General features: G+C 35.0%; 1 protein-coding gene across 1 annotated transcript in view; it reads right to left on the bottom strand.

Annotated features, from left to right (window-relative positions):
* DYNC2H1 (dynein cytoplasmic 2 heavy chain 1) overlaps window positions 1-15690 on the bottom strand; it is a 145060-nt gene that overhangs the window by 72013 nt on the left and 57357 nt on the right. Inside the window, exons 63-71 of the mRNA XM_066175749.1 lie at window positions 15458-15567; window positions 12869-12967; window positions 11618-11741; window positions 8639-8802; window positions 7785-7904; window positions 4963-5097; window positions 4070-4213; window positions 2365-2454; window positions 396-461 (exon numbers count right to left, since the gene is read on the bottom strand). Coding sequence (XP_066031846.1) covers window positions 396-461; window positions 2365-2454; window positions 4070-4213; window positions 4963-5097; window positions 7785-7904; window positions 8639-8802; window positions 11618-11741; window positions 12869-12967; window positions 15458-15567 — 1052 coding nt within the window. The remainder of the gene's footprint in view (window positions 1-395; window positions 462-2364; window positions 2455-4069; window positions 4214-4962; window positions 5098-7784; window positions 7905-8638; window positions 8803-11617; window positions 11742-12868; window positions 12968-15457; window positions 15568-15690) is intronic.

The raw sequence follows: 15690 nt of genomic DNA, 5'->3' as shown, positions 1-15690 counted from the left end.
AAGCAAGTTCCATTACTTCTTTCAAATGTATTATCTGATTTTTACCTTTACCTCCATAATGGACTCTCCTCTATTAAAATGACATCTACTATCATTCAATGTCCCTTCTGGTCTTCAGCTTCTAGTACAGAAAGCCATAGTTTCGTCTCTCCATTCCGTGGAGGTACGTAAGATAATTAAATGTGTCTTGACTCAGGCTAATCAGCCATGTTTAAAAAATTGTATTAAGTCAATTATGCATACTGTTTCACTGCAGGCAGCCTTTATAATAATAATCTGACCACACTACAGATAACGACAACTAAGTGCCACACTTAGTGACAAAAACTTTTTATCTACTTATTTACGCTTCATATTGAGTAAAATACGTGGGCATTTTCCTCTTTAGCACTTACATTCTCTTGAAAAAGCTCAGGGTGCATTCCTCGTACAAAATGTAGAGCAAACATTAGCTGATCAGCCTGAAATAAAAGCAGTAAAAATGTATTCACAAACTCAGGAAAAGGCATATTTCTGGTTCTTTTCTATAAGTAACATTTCTTAAAAAAAAATCTCCAACTCCACATTAATGACTTATTGACATGTATCCTAATGCAAAATTGCTACACACCTTTGCAAGTTAGAGACAAAAACTGACTCAAAGTGGGCTGTGGAGTGGAGGGCAAAGAGGCCCCTACTAGGAATTAGCATCAAGTTTTGCAAGGCACTGAAGCTCTTATTTCATTGATAAACAAGAACATCATATGACATTGAGAAAAAAACACACCATTTAACTTTTTCATCTTCTCAGACAAGGTCTGCAAGCAAATCCTTATCACAACTGCATATTAGAATGCTCCCTGGATGATCTAGTACTGAAAATTTGAACGAGATTTGTTTGGAAAAACGCTAAGTGGTGCAGACCAATCCTACTTTGAGAAATTCAAGAGGAAAGATGGGCCAGTTCAAGCGCTCAGGTAAATTTCTTGGCACCACTTCATTTAGCATTATTCATGAAGCCTATGTACACATAAATAAAAAAAATCGTTCTGCTCGATTCTAACATGCTTCTTGTATCAGCTATACCATTTATGAAGACACTAGTAAAGCCTCAGTGTCACAGCAGTCTTGAAAAATTTTCATGGACAGAAGGAAGAATTAGCAGTGAATTGTTGATGGTGTGAAGAGTTTATTTCTTCTTTCCATTATCAGAACACAATAGTAAACTGGATGGACTATTAGTTTAAAGCTGCACAGTTAGCATATTTCCAGTATTTTCTAAACTCCAGTCTGATCACGCTTAAAATCATTACTACCAGAAATCTCTTCTCTGCCCTGCATTTGAACTCTCTACTTTTTTCTTACACACAAAAATTGCTGCCTTGCATATTCACAAGATGTAAAGACTTCATGGAAGGCTTCATATACTCATGACTTCAAAGACAAACATTAATTATTATGAGACTATTTCATGAGAATCCACTTGGACTTTGATAAACAAAACCTCTTAGAAAGAACTGCCAGCCCTGCATCCTCAATACAGCATTTCTAGATTGGGGGACAGGGGTAGGAGGTGGTGTAAAATTTTCAAGATCTCTCCATTCTCACAGATGAAACTACAGACTTGCAAGATTTGTACTGCTCAAACCATATATGCAGATCTACTACGCTTCCTTCAGCCTGGCTCTTTGAGACAAGCACCTCGTTATAACTGTTTCCTGTGAAAGTAAAATTTAACACTGAAAATGAAAGGCATAGCTTCCCTAGGTTTTCAGTAAGAAAGTAAGAAGTGAAAAGACACCTGATTGAAATAAAGAAAAAATACACTAAGAACATTTTTTGGAGGAAGAACAAGGAGCAGACAGAAACAAACAAGGCAGCAGGTAGACATTTGGGACAGGCTGTGAAAAGAAAAAGGAGAATATCACAATGTAAGACTTTTAGAAACATAGAATCATCTAGGCTGGAAGAGAACCTTAAGATAACCAAGGCCAAACATCAACATAACAAACCCACTTCTGTTTCCTTTTAAGAAAACCCAAACCAAAATACAAAACACTCCCAAATAATCACACAAAACCTTATATTTAGGAATGCAAGAATTAAGAGGGAGTGCAAAACGAGTGCTCAGAAGACTGCAAAGCCCATGACTGACTCTGAAGCCAGAATAGGGAAGAGGTAGCTCTGTGGAGAAATGTGCATCAGCAATATTAACTTGGCTATATCCTGATTTTAAGTCTGCATTTAGCATGTTAATTATTGGTAGTGTAATGTTTTGCATCTATTACACAATACTACTTTTTGAAGTAGATCAAGTGTTGGCTGCTGAAAGAATACTTTCAAGCCCAGTGCACTCTATAAACACCATAAAAAACACAGTCTTACCTTAAACAAACAACGACAAACGTACTCATACACTGTATGTTTCAATGAGCCAATAAGCAACTTGATTCTTTCCTCAGTATTACCTGAATCCTAGAAAAGAAATTTCAGATTTCAAAAATTCCTGTGGAAGTAAAAAACTTTTCATGTACTTTGTAAATTTCAGCAAAATGAAACAAATAATCTGGATTCTATGTGACACTAATTCTAAAAAGACATTAAATTTATCTGTCTCTACCAATGATTAAATGAGAAATTCATGCTGAAGTATTAAAAAATAAGTATTTTATTTTAGCATTGAATATTTTGACTATGAACAGGATACAACTTTGTGTATAAGGTGAAATAAATTGAGAATGAGAATACATTTTCTTCTCCTAACATTAATATCATTGAAATCTCATAGTTTCCACTTGATAAAAAATTGCTTATTCATTGATTTAGTATATTTAATACTACTAAACAAGTATGTTGATTATAAGTGCAGTTATTAAACTTTTGGTCAAATATGGCCCAACTGAAATGAACATTGTATAAAATATTAAGTGTACACTCTCCTTCAAAGCTCATGGATTGAAAGACTAATTCTAACAGGAAAATTTTGAAAGACAGAACAAAAGAAGAAAGAGACCAGAGAGTAGGGAGCATGTTACAGGTAGTATGAGCTCCTTTCCACCAGGCAGGAATTTGACGAGATGAGTGTAAGAAGGGCAACTGGGTAGTTGATTTGCCTAATACCTTTCCCATGTCTAACAGATCAACTTGGCATGAAGAATTAGACAGGAGAAGGAAAAAAGAAAGCAAGCAACGAAGGCAAAACCAGAAGCTGAGCTCTAAATAGGTAACACTATAGGCAGGAAGAAAAAAAAATTAAGAAGGAGTGTGAGAGTAAGAACAAGAAGTTAAAACATCATGTTATGGAAAACATGTAATAGGAACTTCAAAGAGGGACAGTTCACATAGTCAGAACTGTGTTCTTAGTAATGACTGCAGCTGAAGGAGAGCTGTAATCACAGATGCCAGAATAAAGGGAAATCCAAAGGAAACATGATGAAAGGTTGGTGAATGACTTTCTAAGTAGAAACAAAGAGAAATATGAACAATTTTGGAGATACTTAATAAAAAGAAAATGCACTATTACTCAGTGTGGGTATTTAGATCTAAAGAGTGAGGTAACAAGGGATAAATCCGTTCTTTGCTTCAATAAGAATAGACCGGCCTAAGAATACAGAAGAATAAAAATTACATTTTAAACAGGACAGGCTGCAGGCACACTTACAAACTGTAAAAAAGTAGATAAAAGTTATGACCTTCCTTCAGGTAAATGAACCATGTAGAAATAAAGGTATTTTCTTATCCTTCTCCTTGTTGATAAAATTAGCTTTATTAGCATTTTAGATCATTAATTTATTTAAGTAAAGCCTTCAGTAAAGTTATAATTAGCCTTTGTTTTCCTAATTCACTGTAGACAGAAAAAAAAAAAAACCAAACAAAAACGAAATCACAAAGAGTTATTTTGCTTTCAGATGGTAGAGAAATTCTGCGATTTATCACCTAAAGCACAACAGGTAAACACCACTACTTATGATACAATTCATCATCAGTTATTCTAAGCTTTTTTTAAAAAATGTCCAGAGTGGCTAATAAATTCTAAGGATTAAAGCAGATGCTTCTGCAGCATTAGCAGCTTCAGGAGAAGAGCAAATACCTGCTCGCTTTGCAGAGCCCTTTGGAAAAGCCGCAGGAACGCCGCCAAACTAAAGCGGTACATATTATTAATTTTGGACAAGTCAGAGATAATGAAGTACATTCTGCTAGCACTCTCAGCCAAAGGGAGATAGGCGTCCCTCTCCTGTGGAGAAAAACAACACACACATAAAAAACCCAGGTGCATTACTGCCACCTACTGATTACTGCATAAACATTTACTCATCCCACCGAGAAAACATTCCTATGACTCCCACTGCTTTAGAAAACCGAATCCTTTCCAAGCCTTCAAACTGAGGGATCAGCACTCCAGACTTCAACACGGTATCGAGATTTCAAACTTGGAAGAAAACCTTTTTAGCAAAAAATCCTTTAAGTTATGATGAACATGTTAGAAATTAATCCCTAGGGCACTAAGGTCCTTTCCCACCACAGAACACATCCAAAATTCAATGGGAAATTTTAAACTAAACAAATAGAACACAGAAGAAAACTCTCCAATCTGTCACAAAAAGAGGATGTCAGATGAATAGCATCATCAATGATCTAAACTTTTCCAACAGCAAGGGGCATATTATGCAAAAACATCCATAAGAACTATAACATTTGCAATAGTGGATGGCAAAAATAAAGTCAAAACCCATTACTTGCCAAAATTCCTCTAATTCAAACTGGCAGATTTTAAATTTTTGTGTAACTATTCAACATATACAAAATAAAGCATTTTAATTACTGAAAATATTGCATGTACTTGCATATCCCAAATATCATTTACTCAAAAAGAATTAATTTGTTACTCATCTTATAACCCCATGGATATATCTTCTCTAGATAAAAGATGAATATTTTTAGCAGGAGATAAACAGTACTTTAAAGACTAAAATATTCTTCTACCTTATCAAGGAAACTCTGAAGTCTGAAAGATTCAGCCAGTGATTCTTGAATGAGTGCACTGCTTGCTTTAGTTTGATTCAAAGATTCAATCAGATCCTTATTTTCTAGAATATTGCCTTGTGATGTGGCAAGTGTCTGAAAAAAAAAGTCATCTATGTTACATTAAAAAATAATCCTGTAAAGTAACCATTTTGGAAGCTTTCTGATCTGTACATATTTCTGAATAACAGAATGCATCTCAAGAGTTCTAGAAAACTGGTGGCTACTCCTAAAACTGAGACATTTTTTAAAGAAAATAGTGCAAGAACATACTCCAAAAATTCAGACTGTCAGATTCTGAAACATAGGTTATTAGAGGGCTTTTGAGAAAAATTTCTATGATCAGAGTCTTGGGCACCAAAATACTCATGGTAAATACAGAGTATTTATTTATTTATTTATTTATTAGGGTGTTTCTTTCTTGTGTTTAACTTCCCATCTAATCTGAAGTTGGGCACTTGTAACAACTTCTTGTACTCAGTCATTCATAAACTCATTTTTCTTCAGAAGCATTCCAGTATCTCCTATACAATCTAGTTCTAATTTCCAACTGAGATGAATACTCACATTACAACAATTTAAGTTTCATACTGAAAGATCCTTGAGATTGCCCCACATTTTTCCTGAGTTCTCCTCATTATTTTAAGCAATTAATTTCACTTCTAAAAAGTGGGAAAAGCTTGAATATTTCTATCTAAGGTTTTTAATAATCTTCAGTAAATATACATCAATATATTTATTTCAGTCAGACAGAAAATTGGCTGCTTGTGAGTCAAATCAGTCCTGAGCAACCAGCTGCAGGACAGCATTTTGGAATATTTGGAGGCAGAGATGCATTTACTTGTCTACCTGAAGTTTAGGACAAGATCGCCTGCTTTTTCAAAAAGTCCAATTCATCCAGGAGGAATCATACTGTGAGCTATGAGACAGCACCTATGTCTTTACTCTGAGGCTTTTAGAAGAAAATCAGTACAGTACTTCAGATAGAATGGCAATGTTGCTTTAAGACTAACTTAAATTTAGCTAGACCTCATTCAACACTGACTTATGTGTTGACAAAGTCTAGGTAGCACCTGCCAGTTTCCACAGAGCCTTAGGTTTATTTCTTCAGAGTCAAAGAGTATCCTGATTTCAGGATAACTTGCTAACAAGAATTCCAAAACTGAAATCAACTTCGCTGTTACTTCTTAGACACTTTTTGTTGCAGATATCTTAGGCATCGACTTCTTTAAGTTTTGTACTTCATAATTCAGATCGGACAAATGAAAGAGATTTTTGAGTTCCAAGATCCCACAAAAAATGTGTTCTAAAGTGAAATTTGTTTTGTAGCATCTCTGAACCCTCAGCTTCTGATAGATAATACGGTGTTAAAATGGTCAAATCTGGAAATGGAATTTTATTAGAGAGCAAGTTTCCCTCCTCCTGTAAGAGAAATCTTCCCTATCAGAGTTTTAGAAAAGGGCCGATCTCAGAATTTAGGAATTAATAGGGAATGCAATAGGGACAGTAAAGGTGGAAATTCAAATCACATCAAATAGTTATGTGCAAAATTCTAAAACTGAGCTATTAATCATAGAACAGAATCATAAAATGGTTTCGGTTGGAAGGGACCATCTAGCTCCAACCCCCCTGCCACGGGCAGGGATGCCACTCACTACATAGGGTTGCTTCAAGTTCCATCCAAACAGGCCTTGAACACTTCCAGGGATGAGGCATCTGCAAAACGTTCTCTGGGAAACCTGCTCCCAGAGGTTCCCAGAGGAACTGGTGCCTTACCATCCTCACAGCAGAGCATTTCCTTGTAATATCCAATCTAAACATATCCTCTTGGAGTTTAAAAGCCGTTCCTCCCTTGCCCTGTCACTGCATGTCCTTCTAATAAGTCCCTCTCCAGCTCTCTTGTGGGCCAGTGTAATAAATGGCCAGGCTACTCTGCAAAAACTATTATTTTATGCTAATCCATTGCACTCAATACTGCAAAGTTCTGTGACTTAGCTACAGACTGAGGGGTTTAGGGCAATCTCCCTGCATCTCTGACCTTTCAGAATGACAGGATTGAGGGATCCATTCTTACAAGCATGAAGCACAATTTATGTGAAATCCATGGGAAGACACAAACAAAAAATAAAACAGTCCTTCCTTGGAAGCTACCTTTTTTTTTAGAGGTGAACAGCTGTTTCTGAGCATAAGTACTTTCAATAAAATAAAAAGATGAACTGAAAATTGAGAACATTAATTTCAAATGCAAGACAGGGAATGTTAACTGTAATAGGAAACAATTGTGGAGCTTTAAAATTTTAAATGTCACTCTCAGCAATCTTTCCATTTGTAGTGGGAGTTTTTCATTTTATCCACAACACAGGATCATTTCTCAACTTGAGAAATAGTCATTTGACATGATTCACAGGCTTAAATGTGTGGCTTTTTAAAAACCTCATAATTTCAAAATGAAATAGTATAATTTTTAATAAAGTTTTCTCTTTTTGGTATGTTAAAATTAATTAAATTTTTAATCAACCTAAATCAGCCTCTATTTATCTCACCAAATCCATAAATTTAACTATGAAATTGCTTAATGTTTTGAAATACGATAGTTTCGTAACAGATGTATTTTCTTATCTATTCTATTCTTCCAAAAGATCCAGGAAAATAATGCCTTTATGCTTATTACTCAAAAATACTGACAGCTCATTATTCCACACTTCCAGAATCTTCATTCAAACACAAAATGTGATTATCATCTTATTGGTCTAACAGATATTAAAGAGGTAAATTTGTTTTACCTCCAAAAGAGAATCCTCAAGTTTAGCTAACTGTATCTTCTTTTCTTCTTCCTGTTGTAACAGCTTTGTCTTCTGTTCTTCCAAATCAGGCTTTTCATGCTGAATTGTTAAAGCCAAAAGCTTTAAGAAAGAGAGAAAACAAAAACAAAGTTAGGGTTTTTTTCTGCATTTCCACTTCAGGAGGGGTCAGTTTTCATGAATACATCGTATGATGACAATTCCATCTAGAAGAAGGAGGAAACCCATATGGTTATCTATGCTTCACATTTTGAATTGTATCTTACTTATCAACATCTTATCTACATCCCTCCCATTCTAAGCCTCTTGTTAATGAAGAAAAACTTGTTTCACACCAAGTAAGCATTAATCCCTTAATTGATCTCTCTTATTTTTTTTTCTTTCTTCTATTTGTATGTTACATTTTGATTCCTAGACTTTATAGAGGAAACCTCAAAAGCTACTAGTATTTTAAAGGAAATAAAATGTACAGTATTTTGGTTTCACTACATTTTTTCTGTACACAAAGCATCTTGATGACACCAGCCTTACTCTCTAAGTAGGACACTGGAGAGCTGTAACAGAAATGCTTCCATGGTACCATAAATGCATTGTGAACAGAAAGCAAAGGCTTTGCAATTAATCTGCTGCAACTGAAGTCAATGAGAACATTTTCATTTTCTCTACTGGACTCACTCCTTGGTTCCAAAGTGCATAAAATTTTACTATTTATATTTGGGAGGTCGGAAATACCTCCATAACCATTAACGCAAACTGCACCACAGGGCTTATTCCAGATGCTGGATGCAGTTATGCATGTTCACTATACATACACTGATTATATTCTAAATGCCTACCTGTCCTCTTAAGCCACTTGCTGTTGTGGTAAAGTTTACTTCTGTAACAATAGAAGAAGCATCAGGTGGAATGAAGGGATTTGGGTTCCTTGTTGATAGAAAAAGACGGAACTCTTCATTATAATCTATCATTTTTTCACCTATTTGTACGGCGTAACGGGGTCCTGAAAATAACAAGCAAATGTTTTACTCACTCTGATTGGAACACTCTAAAATTATCTGAAAACAATGGTATTCATGTAATACTTTATGACCAATGGATCTAAATATATTTTACAATATGAATTTATAAATTGATTGGAAAAAAATAAAACCCCAAAAAAATCTAAAGAACATATCCAACAAAATCTAAAGAATACATCCTAACCTGCATTGTTAGAGACAAAAAAGTAATAACATAGCAATAATACAGGAAATTACACGGTAAGAATATTTAATACACCTGAGTAGTTTAATTATCCTTACCCAGAACACAAGGCATAAAGGACAAAAAATGCACTTGACGTAAAAGTAATACTGATAACTTTTTGACATCTTCAGCCCATGAATAGGAGACAAAACACCACAGAAGATGATCTCAAGAATCTCCCTTATGTGTAATAATTTTGTCAGAATTCAAACACATTCATTTCCCTTTAAACATTGCTCTACCACCCTATACTAGCCATAGTTATTATACTAGCTAACTAAGATGGTTCAGTATTTCCTCATTCAAACCCACTAGATTTCACCTCTGGATCTGTTATATTTATTTGTAGAAGGTTGATATTGCTGTATAATCATAATTCTATTAACATACTATTTTCTATGATAACTTTATAGAGAAAGTCAATGAAACTAAAAATGATGGAATATCTAGACAGTAGAATGAAAAATATTCCATCAAGAAATATCCCATAGATTTGTATTATTATAAATATATTTAACTTAATCATATTATGAGGGAAACAAGTGATTTATTAAATAATTGATGTCATGCTTTCAGTCTGTTTATACTACTAATATTTCTCAATATGCCTGTTACAGAATAAAACTACACGTACAGGTCCCCCCACCCCTCTTCCATAACGAGTTTCCATTCTAGAAGGGTTAGAAAAGAATAGACTCTGACAACGACACGATTAGAGTAAGATTTTGCCTCCTGACACTGAAAAACAAGTAAAAACAGAATTACAAGATGAAAAGTGAAAATTTTCATTCTGGAAAACTTTCCAAGATGGCATAGTTAGGTGTTTCTCTATTTTTAGCACTGCGTGCAGATCAGAAATATAAATCTCCTGCTAAAACACTGGTAGAATGAAAATCACACACCAGCTTTGCTTCTATGCCAAAGATCAGAATAAATTTTAGGACTATGTTGTAAAAACGTCAAACAGAAAATGGAAGCTGTACCAAGACGAATTTACTGCAGTATAGATGTTCATATTTTTTCTTGACATTTCTTTCCAAGTAATGAAGAGATGTACAGTCATCACAAGCAAAATAATGCAGATAGGTCCCCACACCCACATTCTGTCAAAAAGAAGGAGCGCATGCTTGCTTATAAAGGGATGGAAAAGATTCAAATAGTGGTCCATTCTTCCGTGTCCAACAACAAGTCTTTAGTTTGGACCTGCACAGATCTGGCATTAACACAGCTCATTAAAAAGCAAAAGAGGATGTCTGAGTGTTATGAGCAATTCTCCTGAACAAACTAGTATATTTGAATTTAATCTGCTTTCTCCACAGTTCTGCAGATACAGTCATCTTTCACCCTGTAGCTCATCAGCTCACCAAAATTCAGCAGAAGCTAGGGGGGCAAAAAAAATTGTTAGAGTATTGTACCTAACTCTCCACAGATCCCTGAAATCACCACACTGGTGCCATTCTTTTAATGAGAATAACCAAGCAAGAGCATCTGTAGTGGAAGACAGATTAAAAATAACACTTTCTTTTCTGTAAACAGATCTTTCTTACATTGGTGATAAATGTATATATGTAATCCTATGCATCCTATGGAATGCATAGCATTTGCAACGGCATTTGTATTTATTTTTAGCATGTACTTATGTCTGAAGAATTACTGCTACTTCACACATTATTAGACCTCAATAGTAGATGAAATGATAGCAAAAAAAAGTGTCTTGAGCTATTTTCAGTACCCAAAGTTCATACAGTAAATTACAGGCATAGATCATGGTACATGCTGACGAATTATCACTTGAGGCAGAAATAAAATTAAAGGACAATGCAGATCTATTTTAGTTACTGCAATTTAGAAAGTCCTTAGAACACACATTGCTGTATTTTTAATTCACCAAGTTCTGTTGATATAATTTCAAAATATGAAATACAATTCAACAGAATTTAGGCAGAGATACTTGCATAATCACAATTTATTTTTGCTAAATTTTATCACAATTTTCCATACTAAGAATTTTTTTTAAAGCAACTAAATCCAAAGCAGACATACAAAGAGGTAGAACACATTATCTGTCCAAAACAGAGATATTATATTGCAGAACCTAAGCACTGTGTTTTTTGCTTTTCTTGCATTGGTTAAGGGACTCCTTTCACCAAATTCCACCATTCTGCTGATCTCTATGCAAGAGAAGCAGGAACACCAACATTCTAAACCTTTGATTTCTAACTGAACTAATAGTTGTGTAACTTCTGGTTTATTTAAGGCCAAATTTCCAATTAAAACCATGTGTTTGAAATATCACTAGAAATTAATTTAAAATTTAAATTTTTAAGTCTATAAAAACACTTTATTTTAACTTCAATTTAAAAAAATTAATACTTTTCAGTATCTTTCCATTTACTAAATAAGAAGGTGGCTCCAAAATATTTCATGCACTGAAATGTTACTAGCAGGTTAATACTACAGAGGAAAAAAATTAGACAATATTCATGTTTTCAGAAAAATCACGTTTTATATAAATAAATCTAAACTACAAAAGTTTCAAGCAAGCAGTTGCAAAGATCTTGGTGACTTACCTTGAGCAATAAGATCTTTTCTTAGCAATGGGTAAAGCACAGGTTCCACTCCATCCATTTCCTGTATAATAAGTGTCTTCCCAAATCTCACTGCTAGCTCAAGAGCAGTTAGGAAGTTGGTGTCCTGGATAAACAGAAATACATTCCTTTGATTCATGCTTTTTTGAAAAATGCAAGCACTTCAGAATGAGTAGGAAGGCATTACACCAAATAGTCCAAATCTAAAAATCAGTAGTATAGATGAAAAATCCTATTAGAGGCATACAATATTTAAGGGTTTAGCCACACATGTTCAGTTTAAATAAACTTGATATACTGATCAAGAAAACCTGTTTAACAAGCCTAGATCTTTAAGTGCTGCATGAAAAGAAAGCAGGTTCACTGTCATGTTTGCCAGGTACACCTGGAAGACCTGGCCAGGTCTCGTATCTCAAATTTTAATATGTAGCTACATCTCAAAACTGAACCAAGCACAGGATTCACATTATTAGGAGGTCTACATGAAGTCTTTTGCTGCAAACAGGTGTTTAAACATGCATGTGGTGCTTATGATCCCAATAGAGATCCTGGACAATATAGACAATGGAGGCTAAAAGGTAATCAGCCCAATCACCTGGCAGGACAAACAATCAATTACCCAAAGATGTGTTATCTACTATAATCAGAGAATATCTACAAGGGTTGCTTAGAGCCAGCAGGGATCTGTGGAAGACCTACATGCTGTTGAAGCAGTATTTTGAGGCCAGGTGGGATTCAATAAGGGACTTCTGAACAGCACCAGATGCCTGCCTATGTGTGGGCAACTGAGCTGCACCTTGTTACTCAGGTGAACAGCTACAGGTACATAATGAATTTTAGGTACCCTAATCTCAAACTGAAATCAAATTTACTCTTTCCAATTTAGATAGTACAACACAACAATCATAGGGATTTAAGTATCTATGTACTCCTGAAATGCAATGAACTGCAACCAAGTATACAAAAGACCTTTCTATTTGAAAATCTTTTCTATCTTCCCCTCCACAGGGAATATGACATTCTTGAAGACAGTAGCAAGGAGGCAAACTTGTAGAAGTAATACCAGATGTTGAGCCTCCAGTTTTAAATAACCTAGAACTCTCTGAGGCATTGCATGCTACACAGAATATAAACTGATTTTTGGTGATTGCTGTCACACACCTTTGAAAACTACTTTGTAAAATCTGGAATAGAGAAAGCTCAAACAGAAAAGACCAAGAGTAAATACTGCACCTGTTGGTTAATAACTTCCAAACGTGATTCCTTCAAATGTGTCTTCAACCATTCAGTAGCCCGGAAAGAAGGGTCTATCAAAAATGGGCAAACTTTACTCTAGAGGAAAAAAAAATACAAATGCATTTACTACAATCTATTTTAAGAATAAAATTGGAATCCTTTCATTTATTTCCCCAAACTAATCGAATATATATCTTTAAATCTTTTTTCATTAACAAACCATTTAGAGAAACAATAACAGACTAGGAAATTTATGTCTTTCATTTTATCTCTTGTTTAAAATAAAAAAAAAAAGAGAGTACCCAAACCCGAAACTCTCGGATGCTTGTCCTGCTGAAATGAGGCAGTTCTTCACCATCTCTTAAAAACAGGAGTCTCTACTCATTGAGTATAATCTACAGCTTTTGTTACTCACAAATGCTTTTAAACTTAGAAGAGTTACTAGTTTTCCTTTTTCTTCCTCTGGTGGGCAAAGGTACAATACTTCTGGGTTTGGACCCCAATGCATTTTAGAAAGAATCATGAATACAAGCATTTTGCAGGCACAAAGCTACACTTAACTCTGTCTAGTACATCCACATCTCTCTTGTGCTGAGGATCACACAACTGGACTGAGGATCCCAGGTGATTCACCAGTGCTGAGTGAAGAGGAGGGAATTGACCTGCTGCCAATACTTTGCCTAAAGCTGTCCAGGATACCATTTGGCTTCTCCTTGCCAAGGGCCCATAACTGTCTCATTAACTACTTGGTGTCCACCAGAAACACCAGGTCCTTTTCTGCAAATCTGCTTTGCAACTGGTTGTTCCTCAGCACATGTTGGTACATGGGGTTGTTACTACCCAGGCACAGGACTGTGTAATTCCCTTTCCTGAACTTCATGAGGTTCCTGTCATCCCCTTTCTCTTCGTCTGTCAAGGACCCTCTGGGCCTCAACTTTACCCTCTTGTGTACCAAAGACTCAGTCACAGAAAGGCTTGGGTTGGAAAGTCCCTTAAGTATCACCTAGTTCCAACACCCCTGCCAAGGGCAGGGATGCTACTCTCTAGATCAGCAGGTTGCCCATGTTTGCCCAACCTGACTGAGCACTCCCAGGGATGGGGCTTCCACAGTTTCTCTGGACAACTTGTGCCAGTGCCTCACTATACTCTAAGTAATGAATTTTCTCCTAACATCTAATCTAAATCTCTCCTCCATTTTATATAAACATTCTTCCTTCTCCTCTTATAATCTGTCCATGTAAAGGCTTGTTCTCCCTCTTTTCTGTAAGTCCTCTTTAAGTACTGAAAGGCTGCAGTGAGGTGTCCCAGAGCCTTGTCTTCTCCAGGCTGTAGAACTCCAGCTTTCTCAGCCTACCCTCACAGCAGAGGTGCTCCAGCCATTAGATCACCTTGGTTTATCAGCCCTATCTCCAAGTTTTGTGTCAGCAAACCTGATGATGATTTAAACATGTATTTTCAACAATTCTCTAGTTCAGTCTGATAGAAAAGTATTTCCAAGTTTGGGGCTTTTTTCAGACTGAGTTCCAGTATTCCAAACTGAGTAGCTACACAGATCTCAAACAGAAATACAGGGAAACAGGATGAGTATTCAAGCTTCAAAAGATCTTCAGCACAAAAGCCTGAGAACTGCACTGTAGATCACACTCGTAAAAAAAATACCATGTCCAATTTCAGCTTTATAAGGATGTAAACAAGGAAAATTATTTGACCCAATTAAGTGCTTCAAAAATCTCACATGGTGAAATTTTTTAAGAGCTCAATCTATTCAACTAATGAAAAAGATGAAAATAAGGTTTTATTGTAGCATATAAGTAGCTTTAATGGTACAAGACAGTGTTTATTGAAAAGCTTTTTAAGCAAACTGAGAAAAGAATATATAGATCTACTAAAAGGATGATAAAGCAAGACAAATTCAAATTGGAGAAAAATCTGTGACTAATTTGAATCATAAGTCATCTAAGCAAATCACCCGTAGTAAATGCCCATTCTTCTCATGCCATTAAATATTTACTTGCTAGTAGATCTAATAATCTAATATTCTAAATGACTAGAATATTACATACATAATCATATATTATGTATTATATATATTTATATAGATAAAACTGAATATTTTCCTTTTCTAAAGTATTATTAGATATATAATACACATATACATACATATATATATATATATATATACATATACATACATCTTGAAATGTATCTGCATATAGCCTTTTCCTTTTTCTGAGAAAAAAAGTAAAAGAAATTATATGCCAAAGTGAATATATATAGGACATAATCGTCCAGTGGTTGTATTGCTGTTAATGACTAGTTACACTTTAAGATTATATGACAACATTCTGATACGGAATAAAACTGATATGGAATAAAACAGTAAGAGGAAAAGTGGAAATACCTATCTTCTTTAACAGTTTTTTTCTTTTTGCTACAAAATATCCATTGTTACATAAGTATTTATTTCTCTGTGTGTGTGCTCTGGGATGCCAATAAAGAACACAAATGAAATAGTTAAAGTTGTCATGTTACTGAAATTTGTAAAAATTTAAATACTTCCAAGACAAGACAAAAAAGCAAATTTACCTGCAAGATGACAAGAGCATTTTCTATTGAAAGGTCATCTGAAGGCAAACCTTCACTTTTCCAAACTAACTCCTCACTTTCTGTACACAGGAACCGCCGTAAATCAAACTCTGACAAATCAAAGTGTAAGTTTCTGTCATAATTTATAGTCTGCATAACTGAAAAGCATTTACCAGTCTATACAGAACAGAGACTTTGTCTATTAATAGAGGGCAAGTCTGTAGATTTCCCTT

This window comes from Chamaea fasciata, unplaced genomic scaffold (genome assembly GCF_029207755.1).
Source record: "Chamaea fasciata isolate MVZ Bird 193981 ecotype frontalis unplaced genomic scaffold, bChaFas1.0.hap1 SCAF_2, whole genome shotgun sequence".
NCBI lineage: Eukaryota > Metazoa > Chordata > Aves > Passeriformes > Sylviidae > Chamaea > Chamaea fasciata.
This window is presented reverse-complemented; position numbering and strand designations above follow the sequence as displayed.